Source organism: Camellia sinensis, chromosome 5, assembly GCF_055761805.1.
Source record: "Camellia sinensis isolate YWXY chromosome 5, ASM5576180v1, whole genome shotgun sequence".
Taxonomy (NCBI): domain Eukaryota; kingdom Viridiplantae; phylum Streptophyta; class Magnoliopsida; order Ericales; family Theaceae; genus Camellia; species Camellia sinensis.
In genome coordinates this window covers 219884396-219906633 of record NC_138965.1, presented here as the reverse complement: position 1 = coordinate 219906633, position 22238 = coordinate 219884396, and the positions used below count along the sequence as shown (strand labels likewise).

The 22238-nt window shown below is 32.8% G+C and overlaps 1 protein-coding gene across 4 annotated transcripts; it reads left to right on the top strand.

The window, feature by feature from the left end:
* The first annotated feature begins 15884 nt into the window (after positions 1-15884).
* On the top strand, positions 15885-21281 carry LOC114275096 (inactive leucine-rich repeat receptor-like protein kinase CORYNE). 4 transcript variants are annotated; one of them, XM_028217092.2, is made up of 3 exons: positions 15885-17747; positions 18310-18625; positions 19876-20070. In XM_028217092.2, the coding sequence occupies exons 1-2, from the start codon at positions 16825-16827 to the stop codon at positions 18617-18619; spliced, it is 1233 nt and encodes a 410-aa protein (XP_028072893.2). In that variant the 5' UTR covers positions 15885-16824; the 3' UTR covers positions 18620-18625; positions 19876-20070. The 4 variants fall into 4 exon arrangements, with proteins under 4 accessions (XP_028072893.2, XP_028072894.2, XP_082727636.1 ...); XM_028217093.2 differs by lacking the exon at positions 19876-20070 and adding an exon at positions 19506-19701; XM_082871512.1 differs by lacking the exon at positions 19876-20070 and adding an exon at positions 21046-21281 and having other exon boundaries at positions 15894-17747.
* The last annotated feature ends 957 nt before the right edge of the window (positions 21282-22238 follow it).

The window sequence follows — 22238 nt, the reverse complement described above, 5'->3', positions numbered from 1 at the left end:
TTTTTTTTCTTTTTTTTTTTTCTTTGAATAGTTTGATGAATGGCTTTTCTTTGTGTAGCCATTCCTTTACTTTCTTCAATGAATGATTTGAAGTGATTTTATTCTTATCTTAAACAGATGATTTTCATATGCTAAGGGAGTTAAGACATAACATGTGCCCCCAATAATGCTTTTCCCTTGTAATGAATGATTTAGAAAGTGTTTTTAGGTTTCGTTTGGCAACATTCAGTTTTAGTTAAAAAGTCAAAAAGTTACTATAAGTTATTAAATCATTCTTTATATTTTTTTGCATATTTTTTATAAAAAGTCGAAAATTACTAAAATAGTTTGTTTTTATTCTTGTCTCTCGCTCTTTTCTTTTCTCCCTACATTTTTCACATAAAAAAATACAATTATTATTCAACTAAAAAGAAATAAATTATATATACACATTATCGATACATGGATTTTTATTTATTTATTTTGTAGTGTTAGTGTAGTTTACAATTTTAATTAATTGCAAATACTAACAAAAATTATTCAACAGTAATTATTAATATAATTTAAACAAGTGTTATTAGGCAAAAAATTTAAAATTTCATTTTTGGTGTTATATATAATATTTTCCATAGGAAAACCTAAAGTGCACCTATATAAAAATGGAAAAATAATAGCAGAGTGGTACAGTAAAAAAGATTTATAAAATTATGAAAAAGTGTAATATTTTAATTGTTCGGGGAGCTATATGTAGGTGAAAAAAAAATAAAAAGAGCAGGTGAGAAAAAAAGGGAAAAATATTACTAACATATGAGACGGTACGAGTATTAGTGATATTTGCACCCTTAGTATTTATTTCATTTGCAACTTATCATAAACACGTACATTTTTCATGTGTTAATATTTTTTTTCCTTTCTCTCACCTGTACGTAATTTTTCCTTAATTATGAGTGTATAAATTTTAGAGTAAATTATTAAAAAATCTTAATAGTTAAACGTAATTCTTATTAATTTCTATTGACAGTTAGTCATAGTAAAATTATCGTTAAAAATAATTTTTTATGATCAATTTTTGCACATGTCAGTAAAAATTGACAATTAGTTACTTTTTTTTATCTTGATTTTTTAAAATTGTTACTAAAATTTACAATTATTGATATTTTTTTATGACTAATTTTTTGAATTGTCGCTAAAAATTAAAAATTAGTAACATTTTGTTGTGATGATTTTTTAAATTATCGCTAAAACTTATAATTAGTGATATTTTTTTTTGATAATTTTTAACTATCGCTCCAAATTAACAATTAGTGACTTTTTTTTAATTGTATTTTATAAAAAAATGTTATTAATTATCATAACACTTATTAGAACCTACACGTAAGTATTCCAAATTTTGACATTGATTTACAATTTGTTTTGGGTAAATTACACTATTTCTCCGGACCTAGATGCAAGTATTTCTAAATTTTATCATTGATTTACAATTTTTTGGGGATAAATTACACTTACAGCTCTTGAGGTTTGGATTTAATACATATTATCCTTTAACATTTGAAAAATTACACTAACTCCCTGTTATTGTAATTATTTAGACGAAATAAAGATATTGAACTCATACACTCTCTTCTTTCTTACTTTACTTTATTTGTTTTTTTCTTTTCCTTTGCTTTATCTTTTTTTATAATGTAATTTTCTCTATTTTCTTATTAAGAGTTATTACCTTTTTGTTAGTCTTATTTATTTTGATAATTTATTTAATTATGTTTTAATTTATTTGAAAGAGAAAAATAAAATCCAAAATTTATTTTGATGATTTATTTAATTATGTTTTAAATCCAAAATTTATTTTGATGATTTATTTGAAAGAGAAAAATAGAATCAAAATTTATTTTGTCCCATTATTTTTCACCTAAACCTTTATCCTAAATGTTGTTAGAATGTATTTAACATTTGATTAAATCTGAAGTTCAAACAGTCCAAAACAAAGGTTCAAACAGTTTAGCACAGTAGCAGGCCAAAAGATTCAGGCAGAAGATATTCAAATTAGTAATGATGGAAGTACAACGGCTATAAACGACTATAAAAATTCAAAAGGCCAAAAGGTTCAAGTGGAAGATATTCAAATGTGTAATGATGGAGTAGAAGATATTCAAATTGGTAATAATGGAAGTATAACGGCTATAAACGACTATAAATTCAAATGACTACAACGGTTATAAACGGCTATAAATTCAAATGAATACAACGGTTATAAACGGCTATAATTTTCATTATATGTACCAAAACCTCTAATGTAAACAAGTTACAAAAACCTGAAAATATTCTTTGATCTATAATCACTCACATCTATTCTCAGAAATTATACACTGAGCCTTATAGTTTTAAGCTCATCTTTCCTGTGTGAGGTTTACAGAAAAACCAGAGCTTCATTTTTATATCTATTTTTGCGAGATAATTCTTGTAACTTTCTGTGAAAGTAAAAACACCTTCTTTTCAACCTTGTAAGAGTGTAGTATACTCAGTATTCTTGACTTAGAAAGTCAGTGTAAAATCTGTGGAAGATTACTTTATCTGTGAAAAGGTTGCTAGCACCTTGTGAAGCTAGAGTATAGTGGCAAATCTCAAGCGACGCTTGAGGAGTGGACGTTCGCCGAGTTGAAACCGAACCACTATAAATTTGTTTGCCTCTCTCTCTCTCTCTCTTATCTCTTTATTTTATTTTAAATTGCCATAGCTATATTTCACATTTTTACTGTGCTAAAATCATTAACTAACATAGTTGTTAAGACACTTGTTTTAATTATTTTTATTTCATTAATTTTATTTATTTATTGTGCTAGTCATAATTTTTATCAGGGTATTATTAATTTTAATTATAAAAACCTAATTCACCCCCTTCTTAGATTGTTTTTTGGGTAACAATTGGTATCAGAGCCTAAACTCTTACTTTAGATTTAACCATCTAAAAGTTTTGATCCATGGCAACCTTAGCTAGCACTAGCACTAGCACTACTGAAGGACAAGCCACCAATAGACCACCATTATTTGACAGAAACAACTATAGCCATTGGAAAGATAAGATGACCCTATACCTACAAGCCACTGATTATGCTGTGTGGATTAATGTCACCAAAGGTCCAAAAATTCTTACCAAATTAGTAGACAATATTAGTGTACCTAAAACTAAAGATGAATGTGATGAGAGAGATCACAGATTATTGTAAACCAATGCTAAAGCCAAACTCACCATTGTTTGTGGATTAGACTCTAAGGAGTATAATAGAATTTCAAGTTGTGATTCGGCAAAAGAAATTTGAGACAAACTTGAAGTAACTTATGAAGGTACAAATCAAGTAAATGAATCTCGTATTAATATGTTTGTTCATAGTTATGAATTGTTTAAAATGAACTCTGATGAATCTATTTCAAGTATGTTTATTAGATTTACTGAAATTGTAAACTCTTTGAAATCTCTTGGCAAAACTTATACTAACAGTGGGTTGGTAAGAAAAATTCTTAGGTGTTTACCAAAGAATTAGGAAACAAGGGTCATGATCATTATAGAAGTCAAAAATCTCTCCACACTTGAATTGGATGAACTCATGGGTTCCCTTATGACTCATGAGATCACCATGAAAGGACATGAGGATGTTGCAAACAAAAGTGGAATTGCATTCAAAACCTCATCAAATTAAGAAGAACATGAAAACTCCAGTAAGGATAAAAGTTATGCCATGTTTAGTAGAAATCTCAAAAAGCACTTCAAGAAAAATAATTATGGAGGAAGAAGACCTTTCAAGAAATAGTACAACAAGTATAACAAGAAAGAGCCGATAATTTGCTATGAGTGCAAAAATCCTGGACATATGAAGATGGATTGTCCAAAATTGAAGAATCATGGAAAAGACTACAAAAGAAACAAAAAGGCCATGGTAGCAGCTTGGGGAGAAAGTGAAGATGAAAGCAAGTGATGAAATTGAAAATGAAGTAGCCAATTTATATCTCATGGCTCTTGAAGATGAAAACTCTACTCAAGATGAGGTTTGTTTTAAGTCCAAAGCCAAAGAAGGGAAGTGGTACCTTGATATTGGATGTTCTAGACACATGATCGGAGATAAATCATTTTTTACTAAATTATCATTGAAAGATGGAGGATTTATTACTTTTGGAGACACCAAGAAAGGAAAAATCATCTGTATTGGTAGCATCGATATTTCTCCTAACCCTTCTATTGAAAATGTTTTACTTGTTGATAGACTTAAGCATAACCTACTTAGTATTAGTCAATTATGTGATAAAGGTAATCGAGTTATTTTTGATAAATCATATTGCACAATTGAAAACACAAATGATCATAAAAGCTTTATTCGTTGGTTTCGCCATGATAATGTTTATGTTTTTCATCTTAATGATCTCTATGCTAATGATGTTAAATGTTTATATATTAATAATAAAAATAGTTGGTTATGGCATAGAAGACTTGGTCATGCTCATATGGATTTAATTGCTAAACTTTTGAGAAAGAATTTGGTCATTGGAATTCTAAAAATTAAATTTGAAAAGGATTATCTTTGTAGTGCTTGTCAACAAAGAAAACAAACTAAAACATCATTTAAATCAAAATCTCATATTTCCACAACTAGACCTTTACAATTATTACATATGGATTTATTTTGTCCCTCAAGGACATCTAGTTTAGGTGGTAAACGTTATTGTCTTATTATTGTTGATGATTATTCAAGATTTACATAGGTTATGTTTTTAGCATACAAAGATGAAACCTTTTTTTCTTTCACAAAACTCTGTCGTAGAATTCAAAATGAAAAAGGCTTTCTTATTACTAATATTCGAACCGACCATGATAGAGAACTTGAAAATGAGAAATTGAATTGTTTTGTGATGAGCATGGTATTAGACATAATTTTTCAGCACCTAAAACCCCTCAACAAAATGGTGTAGTAGAAGTAAGAATAGAACTTTAGAAGATATGAGTAAAACAATACTTTGCAAAAATAATCTTCCTAAATATTTTTTGGCCGAAGCCGTTCACATCGCATGCTATATTTTAAATCGTACATTAATTAGACTTATTATCAAAAAGACTCCTTATGAACTTTGGCATAATAGAAAGCCCAACATTAGTCACTTGCATGTTTTTTGTTGTAAATGTTTTGTACATAATAATGGTAAGGATAACTTAGGTAAATTTGATTCAAAATCTGATGAAGCAATTTTTTTTGGCTCTTAACTAGCAAAGTTTATCGTGTTTTTAATAAAAAAAACTCTTGTTGTGGAAGAATCTATACATGTGGCATTTGATGAAACTAACATCTTTACTCAAAAGCAAATTGTTAGTGATAATATAGGTTTGGAACTAAATGTGGAGATTCAAATATCTACAAAGAAGAGAACCAACTATGTAAGTTGAACAAAGAGATTGAATAACCTATTCTCCCACCTCAAGAAGAAGGAGGAAACAATGATGATTTGCCAAGAGAATGGAAGTTTGTTCATAATTACCCTAAGGATTTAATCCTAGGTGACCCTACAAAAGGTATTGAAACTCGCTCTTCACTTAAAAATATTTGTAGTAACTTAGCTTTTCTCTCACAGATTGAGCCTAAAAACTTTCAAGAAGCCGAATTCGATGAACATTGGATGATAGCTATGCATGAAGAGCTTAACCAATTTGAGAGAAACAAAGTGTGGGAACTTATGCCAAAACCTAAAGATCATACCATTATCGGTACCAAATGGATCTTTCGAAACAAGCTTGATGAATCCAGCACAATTATAAGAAACAAGGCTAGACTTGTTGCACAAGGATACAATCGAGAAGAAAGTATTGATTTCGATGAAACCTTTGCTCCAGTTGCTAGATTAGAAGCCATTCGCATGTTACTTGCATTTGCATGTTTTAGAGATTTCAAACTTTATCAAATGGATGTAAAAAGTGCATTTCTTAATGGTTTTATAAATGAGGAAGGCTGTGTTAAACAACCCCCAGGTTTTGAAGATCATACTTTTCCAAATCATGTTTTTAAACTATCAAAAGCTTTTTATGGTTTGAAACAAACACCTCGTGCATAGTATGAACGATTAAGTAAATTTTTGATTGAAAATAATTTTTCTACAGGAACGATTGACACAACACTTTTTGTTAAAACTAAAAATGATGATTTACTTATTGTGCAAATATATATGGATGACATTATATTTGGTGCTACTAATGAAACCCAGTGTAAGGAATTTGCTAAGTATATGCAAGGTGAGTTTGAGATCAGCATGATGGGGGAGCTAAATTATTTCCTTGGGCTTAAAATCAAACAATGTAAGGAAGAAATTTTTATCAACCAAACTAAGTACACAAAAGAACTACTCAAAAAGTTTGGTATGTATGACTCAAAAATAGCTGGAACACCTATGAGTACATCCATTAAGCTAGACAAGGATGACAAAGGTAAGTCCATTGATCAAACAAAATATCGAGATATGATCGGCTCACTTCTTTATTTAACTGCAAGTAAACCCGATATTATGTTTAGTGTTTGTATGTATGCTAGATATCAATCAAATCCTAAGGAATCGCATCTCAGTGCTGTTAAAATAATTTTTAGATATCTTGTTGGCACTCAAAATTTGGAACTGTTTTATCCTAGAGATGCTGCATTTGATTTAATTAGTTACTTGGATGCCAACTTTGCCGGATGCAAACTTGATAGAAAAAGCATCAGCGGCACTTGTCACTTTCTTGGTAACTCATTAGTATCTTGGTTTAACAAAAAGCAAAATTTTATTGTTTTATCAATGGCCGAAGCTGAATATATAGCTTTTGGAAGTTGTTTTACCCAAATACTTTGAATGAAACAACAATTAGAAGATTTTGATTTGTATTATGATCATATCCCTATTAAATGCGATAATACTAGTACCATCAATTTAAGCAAAAATCTGGTTCAACACTCACGAACAAAACATATTGAAATTCGACATCGGTTTTTAAGAGATCATGTTCAAAAAGGGGATATTGTACTTGAATTTATAAACACCGACAAGCAATTGGCGGATATTTTCACAAAACCCCTAAGCGAGGATCGCTTCAATTTTATTCGTGGCGAGCTTGGAATGTCGATTTCTACTTAAAAAGTTTTGTTATGACTATGAAATTTGAATTTTTGTTAAAATGATATATGTGTGTTACTACATTGATATGGAAACATTTATATCAGTTGAATGTTCTCAAGTCTTTCATATATTTATTCTCCTTAACAATTTTGCTATTCTCAACTGTGTAATTTTTTTTGGATTCTGCATCTTGATGTAAAATTAACTTTGCACACATTGATTTTTTCTAAAACCTTCATGGTATTTTTTTTTTTTTTTTTTTTTTTTGCATTACCATTCCAACAACACCAATGTCCCATTAAGTTTAATTTTTGCTGGTATTATTTTATTTTACTTTATTTTTTTTTATTTTGCTATTAAACTTAATTTCTTTTATTTTTATTTTTTTTTTCATTATTATTTTTTGTTTGGGTTTAATTTTCTTACTTTTTTCTGCTTTTTAATTTCATTTTCGGTACTTAAATATAAAAACAAAAACAAATCAAAATATAAATATTTACATAAAAAAAAACACCCTTCTTTTTTTTTACGGTCACACGCCAATCCAAATAAACATAACAAAAAAAAAAAAAAACCGACACCTTTCATTTTTTTACGACCACACGCCGATCAAAATAAACATTAAAAAAAAAAAATCAACACCTTTCATTTTTTTCCCGGCCATACGTCGATCTTCCTTACTCACCTCTTCCACCGTTTTCTTTTTCTTTTTATCACCTCGGGCGACCTTTGACACCCCTGCCCCCGTGCTTTCGTCGAGAGCGACAACTCCCCGCTAACTGTCAAAGGCTAAGAACAACGTTGCTTCAAATCAGGCTATGGAGGTGGTCTTCCATTTAAACTCTTTATTTTCGGCTTTCAGTGCGCCTATTTCTGCTCGCGCATCCTTGTACATACGCTGGAGCAGAGAAAGTTGGGCGTTGACCTGATGGAGCTCACTCGTCCTATTCTGCAATCGGTGAGTCAATTTTGTGACTGCCGTTACCATCTCTATACAGGACATCAGTGTGAAATGATTGGCTTCTATGTCAAATTGAGCTGCCACGATTTGCTTAATCGACATCATCAGAAGGTTAGGAAAAGAAATGACAGGAAAAGTAGGAGTAGAGGCACTTGGTCCAGCTGAGCTTATGGGATCATTCAAGTCCAGAAATAGAGTGAGGGGACGGGATGAAGAAGCCATAGTTTAGAGGTGAGAGGTGTAAAAGAAATGAGTTGCAGAGAAATAAAAGAGAAGAACAGAAGAGAGTGGTGAAGAAGATATAGAAGAGGCACTCGGTCCAGCTGAGCTTATGGGATCGTTCAGGTCCGGAAATAGAGTGAGGGGACAGGATGAAGAAGCCATGGTTTAGAGGTAAGAGGTGTAAAAGAAATGAGTTACAGAGAAATAGAAGAGAATAACAGAAGAGAGTGGTGAAGAAGAGATAGAAAAAAGTGAGGTGAAGAAGAAGACGCAGATGAGTGTGATTAAGAAGAAGGCTGAAGAGAAGGGGCTGAAGAGAAGAAGACAAAGAGGGAGAGATAGCCGAGGCAAGCAGCAATCGAGAAGCTTGCTTTTATCGGCCAATGACGCAAAGTGAGGCCGCGTGTCAAACGCGTTTTGCGAAAAATGAGAAAGACGCGAGAGAGTTGTATGTGTATACGTATCTATGTATATATTGTATAGCTATGTAATATATATATATATATATATATGTTGATTGACCGTTGATTGATATATATATATTTTTTATGCTATTTATCACTTTTATTTTCCTCCTCCTCCTCCAGATTTTGACCCATGATTTCCTTTTGATAATGTCATAGGGAAAGGAATTATATGATGTTATGTATCATGGTATTATTTTCAAATTATGACATTATTTGAAAACTAATCTGATGTTTATGTATTTATAATTTGATATCTTAGTCTCATATCATGTCTCCAATTAAACTTATTTATTACACATGTGCTAATCTATGTATTTAGAAATGAATTCAGGTAGCATGACTTGAGGGGAAACCTATCTTATTCCCAAATCAAATCAAAACATTATTGTGTACCATCATCAAAAAGGGGGGATTGTTAGACTTATTTATTTTGATGATTTATTTAATTATGTTTTAATTTATTTAACAGAGAAAAAAAGAATCCAAAATTTATTTTGATGATTTATTTGAAAGAGAAAAATAGAATCAAAATTTATTTTGTCCCATTATTTCTCACCTAAACCTTTATCTTAAATATTGTTAGAATGTATTTAATATTTGATTAAATCAACAGTTCAAACAATCCAAAACAAAGGTTCAAATAGCCTAGTATAGTAGCAGGCCAAAAGGTTCAAGTGAAAGATATTCAAATTAGTAATGATGGAAGTACAATGGCTATAAACGGCTATAAAGGTTTAAAAGGCCAAAAGGTTCAAGTGGAAGATATTTAAATTTGTAATGATGAAGTAGAAGATATTCAAATTGGTAATGATGGAAATACAACGGCTATAAACGGCTATAAATTCAAATGACTACAACGGCTATAAATTCAAATGACTACAACGGCTATAAACAGCTATAATTTTCATTATATATACCAAAGCCTCTAATGTAAACAAGTTACAAAAACTTGAAAATATTCTTTGATCTATAATCACTCACATCTATTCTCAGAAATTATACACTGAGCCTTATAGTTTTAAACTCATCTTTCCTCTGTGAGGTTTACAAAAAAACCAAAGTTTCATTTTTCTATCTATCTTTGAGAGATAATTCTTGTAACTTTCTGTTAAAGTAAAAACATATTCTTTTCAACCCTGTAAGAGTGTAGTACACCCAGTATTCTTGACTTAGAAAGTCAGTGTAAAATCTGTGGAGGATTGCTCTATCTGTGAAAATGTTGCTAGCACCCTGTGAAGCTAGTGTATAGTGAAAAATATCAAGTGACGCTTGGGGATTGGACGTACGCCGAGTTGAAGCCGAACCATTATAAATTTGTTTGTCTCTCTTTCTCTTCCTTATCTCTTTATTTTATTTTAAATTGCCATAACTATATTTCACATTTTTACTATGCTAAAATCATTAACTAACATAGTTGTTAAGACACTTGTTTTAATTATTTTTATTTCATTAATTACATTTATCTATTGTGCTAGTCATAATTTTTATTAGGATATTATTAATTTTAATTATAAAAACCTAATTCACCCCCTCTTAGATTGTCTTTTAAGTAACACTTTTATATAAATAAGAATTTATGAAATGAAATTATTAATCATAAAAATATAAATATAATTTTTAAAACGTCAAAAAAATAAAATGTAATTAGATCAAATGCCGTTTGATAACACTTACGTTTTTAGTTTTCAGTTTATATTTACAAAAATTTTAAAAACTCAAATAAAAGCTTGTTTGGTAAATTTTTGATTTATAAATCAGTGGTTTCAGTTTATAAATTTGGCCAAAAAATGTAAACTCAAAAAATGTGTTTTCGTTTTGAGTTTTGAATTTTTTTTTTACCATCCAACTAGCCACCACCCGCCACCATTTTCCACCACCGTCTTCCGCTACCACCACCCACCCCCCATCACCACATGCCACCACCACCCACTCGCCACCACCACCCATCCACCCCCTGCCACCACCACCCACCCACTCCCCGTCACTACTACCACCACCCACTTGCCACCCACCCGCCACCAGCACCCACCAGCACCCACCACCAGCACCCACCACTCACCTGCCACCACCACTACCACTCACCTGCCACCACCACCCACTACCATTACCACCAACTATTACCACCACCACCACCACCATCACCCACCTGCCACCACCACCACCACCTGCCACCACCACCACTACCACCACTACCACCCACCCACCACCCACCCGCCACCACTACCACCCACTCGCCACCACCCGCAACCGTCACCTACCCACCCACCACCACCACCACCCGCCATACACCACCTACTTGCCACCACCATCCACCTATTCGTCACCGCTTTCCACCATCGTCTTCTGCCGCCGCCACCACCCGCCACTTGCCACCACTTTCCACCACCGTCTTCTGCCACCATCACCTACCACCTGCCACCATTTTCTACCACCGTCTTCCGCCACCACCACCCGTCATCATTTTCCACCACCGTCTTTCGCCGCCACCACTCGTCACCACCTACCACTTGCCATTTCTCACTATTTTTTATATTTTAAATTTTTAAAAAATATTTTGTCTAAACTAAATGCGTTTGTAATTTATGTTTTTCTAAAAATAAACAAAAACTAGTTTATAAAATTTTTATAAATATAAATTAAGAATATAAACGTTACCAAAGAGGCTCTAAGAGTGCATTAGTGTAATTTATCTTTTTTTTTTTTTTTTTTTTCTTCTTTTTTTCAATGTGTAGTTATTTCACCCATAAAAATAAGTAAAATAAAAAGAGCACAAATTCCCTACGCTTCAGAGTAGTAGTAGTAGCAGCAGGAGTAGGATGTTCGGCTTTGGGCCTCGAGACAGCGACCCAATCACTCACTTCACTTTCACCCAGCACCAACCAACCACACAGGCTACGTAGGTACAATGTTAAAAAGTCAAAAAAATTTTAAAATAATATTCACTATGTTTGGTTACTAGTTTTTAAAAATATTTTTTAAAAAATTTTATTTTCTTATTTTTTATATATTTTTTTATTTTTATTGAATTTTTTTAGCATTTTGAATAATTTTTTAATTTTTAGACATAACTAACATAAATATACTTAAAAAGTAAAAATATTTAAAAAAAAATCTTTTAAAAATTCACTAAATACCAAAAATATAAAAAAATACGAGAATTCAGTACATATTTTATATTTTTATATATTTATTAATTTTTAAAAATATGTTTTCATAAATTTTTTACTTTTTAGATACATCTAAGTAAGGTGCATCTAAAAAAGTAAAAAAAATGTTTAAAATTTTAAAAATATTCACTAAAAACAAAAAAATACGAAAACAAAAAAACTCAGTTTTCAAAAAACTCAAACCAAACACACTGATTAGAAGTTTGAGGTTGCGTTTGGTAAGACTTTGTAATTATGATTTGAGAGTATGAGTTATATTTTGAGTTTGTGAGGTTTAAAATTATGATTTGAGTGTGAAAAATTTATTTGGTGAAAAAGTTTTGAAAATAATTTTGAATTGAGTGAGATATTTTTGATGTGACATTTGATATTTGATATAAAAACTTACAATTCATAATTAAACATACAATTCAAAATTATTTTAAAGCACATAAAAAAATTTAAAAAATTTAAAAAATTCAGAAAATATTTTTTTCGAATATATAAAAATTAACATATCAATTGCAAAAAAAAAATTATTATTTCAATCAACCGGCCGGTCAATCGGCCGGACGACCGGTTAGGCCAAATTTTTTTTTAAAAAAAAATTGAAAATCGTATTCTATTTGACAGAATTTTTCTGCAGAGTTGTGAAAAATTAATTCTACAACTCTATCCAAACACTATATGCGAACTCAATCGTAAAAAACGATTTTTAGAATCGTTTCAAATAGAGCCTTAAAATTTTTATCATCTCATTAAGATTCATACAATGTGATGTTTTAAAAAGTTGGTAAAAAGTTGATTTTTAAATTTTTTTTAATCTATTTTATCTTTTTGTAAGTAAAAAATTTGAGAAATGATGTGACTCAAAATAAGTAAAAAACTAAAAGTTGACTTTTTATTGGATTGTCAAAGCACCCCAATATGAATTTTATGGGAATTTTATATCTATATAAAATATTTGGTAAATGTTTTAAATTTTTTTTTGAGATATTCAGAGTGTACGTTTGGGAAGCCGGTTGTAGGCTAATTTAGCCAAAACACGACAAAATTGGCTAAATTAGCCACAAGGCAACAAAATATGAATCAGCCTCCATTTGAATGGTAGCTCACATACAACAAGGGGTTAAATTACCAAAATGCCCCATGTTGGAAATGTTGAACCAATTAGCTACTACCGTCCACGTGTCCTACTCAGCTGCACTAAAGTATAACCTCAACCAGCCAAGTCATGTCAACAGCAAAAAAGAAAACGTTTTTTAACATTTTTAAATAGTTTAATTTCAAAATATTACAATTTGAATTTTTTAAATTTTAAAATTTTTTATAAAAAAAATTCAAACTCTATTTTATAAAAATATTTTTAAATATTTTAATTTTTTTGTTAGGTATTTGGTTATGATTTGAGTGTAGAGTTATGAAAGTAGTATGGAGTTTCAAATTATGTGTTTGGTTATGAGTTTTAAAAATAATTTTTTAATTAAGTTTTATTTTATGTGTTTAGTTACGATTTGAGTGTAGAGTTGTTTTTAAATTTAAAATATTAACATTTTAAATTATTTAAATTTTTTTGTTAAAATAATTTTTTGAATATTTATTTTAATTTTTTGCTTATTAAATTTTTTAGATCATTTACATTATTTAAATATTTACAATAAAAATAAAAATAAAAATAAAAATTAAATTAAAATTAAAATTAAAATTAAATATTTAAAATTAAATTAAAATTAAATTATTTAAATTACACAAGACAATAAAATAAAACCTCACTTTTTATCATTTCACAGAAAATGAAAAAAAATAAAAAAAATGAAAAAAAATATTACAAAAAACGTAAATTAAAGAACAAGAACTTATTTCAATGTATAAAAAAATAAAAATGACAAAAACATAAATTTAAAAAAAATTACAAAAATTAAGCAAAATACGTCAAATCAAAATCCAAAATAAACAACTAAACAAATAAATATTTTACCAAAATACCCCAAAATAAAACCCAAAAATAAAAAATAAAAAATAAAAAAATTTAAACAAAATATGCCAAATGCAAACCTAAAATAAAAAAAAATAAAAAAAGGTTAGCAAAAAGCAACTCCAAACCGAAAATATATTAAAAAAAAATTAAAAAAGAACAACAACTATTTCGGACAGTTGGCTTGCTGACGTAGACGACATGGCCCTTGCAATTAAGGTAGATGTGTTTTGGGAAAGGCACTTTGGTAAATTAATAGGAACACACATCACCAAAAAATCCAAAAGCCAAAAAAGTCAAAAAGTCCTTCCCAAACCAGACTTTTTAGACCAGGTTAAAATAGTCAAAAAAATTAAAAAGTCAAAAAACCAACCCACTTCCCAAACGGAGTCTGAGCATTTTTGGGCAACCTATCTATCTCCGTCATCACTCAATCCTCCTCCAGGAATTCTTCTACATCCCATTTACCGAGTATGTTGAGAAATTCTTTCTCCAGGTTGTTGATGCTCCAAATCCTCAACGGCGATGAAACTTAACACATTGCTGTGATAAATTCCAACACACAAAGTAGTGGATCTATAGTTTTAAAACAATAATTACTTAGAAGGAAAATGATTGGTGGCCCTAAAAAATTTGCCCCTAGCCCCTAATTTCCATTTTTAGAAACTGTTTTCTTTTTTTCTTTCTTTTTTCCTTTTTTTTTTTTTTTTTTTACCTAAAGTGGAAATTTCGGGGCATTCGAGCCCCGAAATTCGGGCCCTCAAGCAACGCCGTTACTTAGAATTCGTTTTGAATTGAGTATTTTAATTAATTTTTAAAATTTTTTATATTAAAAAAAAAGAAAAGAAAAGTAGATAGGGTGATTTGATAATTTGGTATTTTACACCATCTCCAACGTTGCATCAGATTCAATATCAAATTTAAATTTGATAAAAAAAAGTTTTTTTTTTTTTGTTCTAATGATTTCACCAAATTGATATCAAACTGAGAACGAAGCAAATTTTTCACCAAATTAAGAATTTGTGTGAGCCTTCACTAATTCACTGTGCTGTAATGTTGCAAGTGGGCTCACTGGTCGACTGGAAAAGGTCCAAATAGTTCAAATAGATAAGTTCAAACAAGTTCAAAATGAAAAAAAAAATATACTTTTTCTTTACCGGTTGACCGGCCAGTTAACTTGCTGGTCGACCCCTGCCTTTGATGACAACCATTGGAACAACTAATGTCAAATTAAAAAAATAATTCTTTTTTTACTCAAATTTGATGAGAAAAAAATAAAATAAAAGGTAAATAATTGGATATCCTCTTGGTGAAAAACCACTCCCCAAACTAAGACCATCTCCAACGGTTCATCAAACCTGATATCAAATTTAAAATTTGATGAAAAAGTCACTTTTTTGAGCTCCAACGATTTCACCAAATCGATATCAAATCCAGAATTCAACAAATCTTATACCAAAATGAGAACAGGCGAAACATTTTACCAAATCACTGTTCCTAACTATTGGGAGAGACCAACCGGTCAACCCGCCGGTTGCCCGGCCGGTTGACCAACCGGTCGACCGCTTGAAGGTTCAAACGGTTCGAAGAAAAGGTTCAAACAGTAAAAAAAATATATATATATTTTTTTTGCCTAACCGGTCGACCAACCAGTTGACCAGCCGGTCGACCACTAAAAGGTTCAAAAAGTTAAAAAAAAATCAAAAAAAAAAAAAAAAAATTTCGCTTAACCGGTCGACCAACCGGTTGTCCCCAGTACAAATTTGATGAAAGTGTACCGTTGAAACGAGTGGTATCAAATTAATAAAATGAGTTATTTTTCATTCAAATTTAATAAAAAATCTGATTCACCGTTGGAAATGCTCAAAGGTTAGGGGACAACTCCTCATCCTTCAACTGAGGACGTGGCTCTGGATCCCACTCTGTACCGGCGGGCACTGCTGAAAGGCGCGAACCAAATGTTTGTGACTTCACTTTCACTTTGACTTCACCTGCTTCTCTTCTCTAATTCATTCGCAGAGAGAGAGAGAGAGAGGGGGAGAGACAAAAAGCAAAGGTGAGAGAGAGAGAGAGAGAGAGGGGCATCTCATCCTCATTCTTCATTCTGATTCTTATCATCATCAAGTCTTGGGGGGTCTTGCTGTGACTGAGAAACACCAGTTTCTGATTCTTCTTCCTCCACTCCACTCCACTCCACTCCACTCTCAGTCTTTGCATTTTAAGAAACCATCGACTCATAGGACCCACTCACTTTGTGGTGAGTCCCCCACCCCCCCGACTCGAATCTCTCTTCCCCTCTTCTTCATCTTTAAGATTTTCTTTTTCTACGATTTTTTATTGGAGAAAATCATCCATCCTTTTCGATCTCTCACATTTTTGGTGTTTTCCTTTCTACTCTCTCTCTCGTAGTCGTTGTGCGTGCTTGTGTGCGTATTTCGCAGATTCACCCACTGGTTTTGAAATTTGATTCCTCTGAAAAGATTGGAATCTATGATGAAATAATATGATTCTCTTTATCTTTCTTTTGAAGATTTGGTGGCAAAAAACAAAAATCTGACTACTTTTTTTTATTTTTATTTCCTCCTCCTCCTCCTCCTCCTCCTCCTCCTCCTGAGTGAGTCCTGAATCATATATATGCCTGCAGCAGCTCTAATGAAGCGATTGAAGCTTCTTTGTTTGTTTCTTAGGCTACTTTTCTCGGAAAATGTAATCTTCGTTCAAGCCATGGGAAACCAGTTACTTGTTTTTTCCCTCACTTGATAAATGTGGAGTCCTTGCCCAAAAATTTCTAGTCTTCGGACTTGCTACTCTTCCTAATCCACTGTGACTTCTTCCACCTTGTCCTACTCTTTGGAAATCAATCCGAGAGAGAGAGAGAGAGAGAAATTCACATAACATCCCTCATGAATCTGTATATATAGGTTTTGATTGATTTTTGAGCTTTCACTTCACATGTTGATGTCAAGGTTTGTGGTTTCTATGGAGAAAGCTAAGTATGCAACTCTGGAGCTGGTCTCAGTGGTAATTTTGTGCTTATGCAACGCCTCTGCGCAAGTGCAATGCCAAAAGAGGTCCTCAATTAATCATGTCTCAGCAGAAGCAGATCCTCCATCTCCATCTCCATCTAGACTACTAGTACCACAACTCAGAAGCAGGTTTCAAAAGATCATTCTCAGCATTTTATTCGGAATCATAACAGGATTGATTTGCTCTCTTCTTTTCGCTTGCATAGTTCGATGCTTCATTCGTTTCATAGCCAGAACCCCAATTCTCAAAGGCCCAGTCATATTTTCCCCCAAAATCGCTCCCAAAACCCTCCAATCAGCTCTCGCAAACGAAACCGATAACCAGTTGCTAGGTTCGAGCCCCAATGGCAAGTACTACAAAACTGTCCTTGACAATGGTCTCACAGTTGCAGTCAAGAGGCTCGAACCCTTTGAACATGGGTCTCCACAGATTCAGAGCAAGTCGGTGAAGAGGCGTATGCAGCAGGAGCTTGAGATGCTTGCTAGCTTGAGGCACCGGAATTTGATGAGCTTGAGAGCTTTTGTTCGCGAATCCGATAGGTTTTGTTTGGTTTATGATTATGTGCCCACTGGGAGTCTTCAAGACTCCATGAACAGAGTGAGGGAAAACCAGTTGCAGCTTAGCTGGGAAGTCCGGCTTCGAATCGCAGTTGGGATTATTAAGGGGCTCCAGTATCTTCATTTTAGCTGTTCACCTAGTGTTTTGCACTACAATTTGAAGCCAACCAATGTGATGTTGGATGCTGAGTTTGAACCTAGGCTGGCAGATTGCGGGTTGGCTATGCTCATTCCCAACTTGGATAGAGCAACATCCGGGTATGGTGCTCCAGAGTGTTTCCAGAACTGCAGGTACTTACTCAAACATAAATAAATATACAACTAGTTGATATATGTATTTACAAAGGATAGTAATTTAGGATTCAGCAATTATAATCCTACTCGGTCTTAATTTCGTTGCTTCGTCTGGAAATAGAAATCGAAGAACAACCAGTCTGGTGTCCAAATGCCATGTTGAGTTTTACTGTGGTTTATCTTTGTTGGCAGAACTCACTGACCTTTCTCACTTTGAATTTTTAGCTTTTCTATGTAATGTCCAGTTAATTTCTTGCTTGAACTCAAAAGGCTCGTTTCTGGTTAAACAACATTTGGACAGTGATTATGAAGATTTTCTTTATAGATTTTAGTGAGAGTTATGGCTTGCTAATTGAATTTTGTGGTGGAGGCTTTAAAAGAGTACTTTATTCAAGTTATGTGTGTTCTGGCTAATAGACATGAATTAATGGGACAAGGGTTATGTGCTTTGGATGGTTTATCCTATGCTTGTTGATTTGTTCTATGGTATGGCATGTATTTAATCTTTATTCGATGTTGGTACTGAAAGTGGCTATATATTGGGTTCAAATTTCATTAGGTATACTGATAAGAGTGACATATTCAGCTTTGGGGTTATACTGGGCGTCTTGTTAACTGGTCAAGACCCAATGGATACATTCTTCGGGGAAGCAGCCAGTGGGGGAAGTTTGGGAAGGTGGCTTCGGCATCTGCAGCAAGCAGGGGAGGCACGAGAAGCATTAGATAAGAGTATTCTTGGGGAAGAAGTTGAAGAAGATGAGATGCTGATGGCAGTGAGAATTGCTGTCGTATGCCTATCTGACTTGCCCGCTGATCGACCTTCAAGCGATGAGCTTGTTTCTATGCTTACCCAGCTGCATAGCTTCTAATGAAATGTAAGAAATTTTCTTCAAACGTCTGTAGCATAGTTTTTAATTTTGGGGTTAACATCATAACCCTTGGAGCTTTTGGTTGTTTATACAGCTTCCATGTGTAGCCCCTTTCTATCTGCTGCTTAGGTTTGCCGTGGGAGCAACCAAAATGCTTTGCTAATTGTTCTTTTTTCCTTTGGTTTTTTTTTTTTGTTTTTTTTTTGTTTTTTTTTTTTGTTTAGGGATTTTGCTTTCAGTAATAGGAACTGTCAAGTTTTGTAGGTGTGGTGGTTGTAATTTTTGGTTTGCTTTTTCTTGACTTTTCTAATATAATCTAATCTTTATGGGCATGAACATGATGAATGGGCATGTGAAGAACTAGATAATATTTAAAGAGATTGCTAAATGGAAAAAGAATATGTTTAAATCATATATTCTTTGGGGAGACATAGGCAAGATGGTCTTTTTTTACCTTATAGTGAAGGTAGGGTTTGGTTTCTTTCTTTATTTAGACAACTTTATTTGAAATTATGTGATGTTTTATCATCACGTCAAGTGGTTCTCTTTACTTTTGGCTTGGGTCAGCACGGTTGGTGAGAGTAAGCAAGCATATAATCAAAAAGTAATTTTTTTACTTTGTCACCGGAGGAGGTTGGCAAATCCACATCTCTCAATGAGGCCATCTATGAGAGAGAGAGAGAGAGTATAAACTTCTTGTTGAGATGGCTTTGGGTATGGTTGCAGATTAAACCAACTAGTTCAGTTCTCATTGTTTATAATAGCAACTGATACAACTAACTGTGTGGTATTCTCAACACATTCCTAAGGTTGAGTGATATGATATCACTTCAACTTTGTAAAGAGGCACCTTAATTCTCTTTATTGACTTAATTCTTTCCTGCAGGTTAAATGTTTCCTTTTCATAGATCTCGATTCATATCTTGATTTATAAATCTAGCTTAGTCTTGATCTTGAATAGCAGCCAGTGCAGAAAGCCATTATTAATGTTCAGTTCACACTTTTTGTTTCTTAGATAGTACTGAGTGGATGTGTATAACTTAGTTGCCCAAAATAAAAGATATGCTCCCTTGATTTTTCCAGTGCTTCCTGTTCTTTAGCTTCTCCCCATTTTGTTAGTTTTTTGGCCAAGCCTAAGATAGCACATAAACTGGACACAAAATGTATATAGCGGGGTACAATTTGTTTTAAGAGTGTGCTCCACTAATAATCATGTCTATTAATGTGAAATTTGGATTTGGTTTCTATTTTTGTAGGTGGTCTGTATTTTTTTACCCCTTGTGTTCATCAGATTAGAGTGGTTTTGAGTCTTTGACAATGCAGCTTGTAATTTTACATGCTTGAGGGTTAAACTAGCACTGCTTCTTCTTCATCATGAAGTGGACATTGTACTGTTAAAAAAGATTTTAAAGAGGGGACATTGATTATTTAATAAAGTTTGTCGTTATTGAAGTGTGTGTGGGTGGGTGTCAAAAGTGTACGCTCATGCAGTGTGTATGCTTTGGGAGCGTGAAAAGTCTGGTTAAAAAAAAAGGCTTTTTTTTTTTTGTGGTGGTGGTGAGTGGCTGTGGGGACGTTTGAGAGGGGTACTGAAAGACTGACTGAGACAGAGAGGTCATGAATTATGGGGAGCAAGGATCCTCTAGAGTGATTTTTTCCTAAAGTTTCTTAGAGTGCTACATTGTGTGGTTGAGATTTACTGGCAAGTCACATCAATTTTTCTGATGTGACTTGCCAGCAAATCTCAACCACACAATGTAGCACTCTAGGAAACTTTAGGGAAATTTCACTCTAAAGGATCCTTGGTGATTATGGGGGGTTTAGAAGTTTAGCAATTAGCATTTGTGCAACTCCAAAATAGTGATTTACAGCTGTGAATAAATGTAGAACCCCCCCCCCCCTCACCTCAAACAAGCTCAAATGCCTATCCATGAGAATTGCACCCTGTTGTCAATCTGGGCCGTCCAATTTTATGGTCATATATATATGAATTTGGGTAAATTATTGTCCCCTCAAGTTTTCTCATTTTTTACTTTGATTCTTAATTTTTTTTTTTATGCTTTAGTCCCCACCATTTTAAAATTTTCAGAGTTTGTCCCTAATGGATAACTTTGTTTAAATTGTATGAAAAGTGTCATGTGACACACATTATTGGTAAATTACACTGCCTCACTAAGTTCTAACATGTTTTCATTTTGGCCATCAAGTTTTTTTTCCCAGTTTGGTCCCCTAATATTTCTATATATATATTTTTTTTCTCATTTTGTCCCAATGCACAACATCCTTCCAAAATTGGATGAATGAGAGTTGAGCTGTCCTCAATTCAAACATCATACTCCACCGTCCCCTTCTAAAATTATTGAAATGGCAATCAGATTTGGGAGAGAAATTCGATGACGGTGTTAATATTGACCTTTGGATTGCAGAACTGGGAATCCATGTAAGAACAACCACAGGAGAGGATCTGGTTCCGTGTAAATACAACACAATTTGGAGGAGAGGCCCTACTGGCAGGCTGATCAGGCTGCCTGCTTTCAATGTAGTTTAAACCTAAAACTGTTACTATCGAGTTCTACTTTAGTAATGCCCCAGAATTAAATATGATTTGTAACTCCAAAGAATTAAAATAATCATCTTAATCTCAAAACACTTATCTCTTGTCTCAGCCATCTCCTGATCAAGGTAATTGATTCCTTTTTAAAATTTGAAAACTCAACACTAAAGCCGAAGTTAATGATAAAAATTCTCAAAGTTGATCATAAACAACAATTTTAAAGTATTTTTTGTTCAAAGCGGATCAACCTTTATTCTCAAAAGCAGCAAATGGAATCGGATGGATAGGCATGCAATAGAACGAAACAATCAGGGTCAAAGTTCACCTCATTAAAACCATGGAGACATTGTGTTTGATTGGACCGACTGAATAAAAGAGATTAGAATTCATCAGACTTAAATCTTATGACTGTAAATCCCTCAAATTATTTGGTGATTAGATATGTATCCCGTGCTTATTTTTTCACGAAATTAAATGTCTAGAGATGACTATTTTTAGTGAATTTAAAGTTTTGTTGAACAGACTGGATAGGATAAATGAGTAAAAAATTATTTTACCCTTTTTTAATAGTTTACTAAGTAATAGCAATATTAAGCATATCTTTAAGGGAGCTTTTTTGATAAATTCATTTTTTAAGAGCTTTATTCCATCCAACCCATATTCTTTTTGAGTATTCCATTAGGTCCAATTTGAGATAAGAAGACCAAAATACCATTTTTATCTACTTATGTTCCATTTAGTTCACATTATTTTCTTATGTTTCAATAAGTTCTATGGGTAACATAATTACCAAAATACCCTTAATGTGAATGTTCATACCGTCAATATAAATGTTTATATCGTCAATGTGTAGGGGCCCGGCTCATGTCGATCATCGTGGGTGCCCAGAAAAATTCGAGTCGGGCCGGGCCGGCCTACAAGCCAAAAAAATAGGCCCGACCCGGCCCGTTGACAATACAAATATTCACATTGACAAGTTAACATTCACATTGATAGGAGTGTAAAATTGGCCTGCGGCCCGTGGGCAGCCCGAAACCAGCCCGTCGCCCGGGGCGCGCCCGGGCC

Coding starts and splice junctions, on each gene's coding strand:
- LOC114275096 (XM_082871512.1), top strand. CDS start 16,825: ATGTTGATGTCAAGGTTTGTGGTTTCTATGGAGAAAGCTAAGTATGCA. Junction 17,748..18,309: donor GAGTGTTTCCAGAACTGCAG/GTACTTACTCAA, acceptor AAATTTCATTAG/GTATACTGATAAGAGTGACA.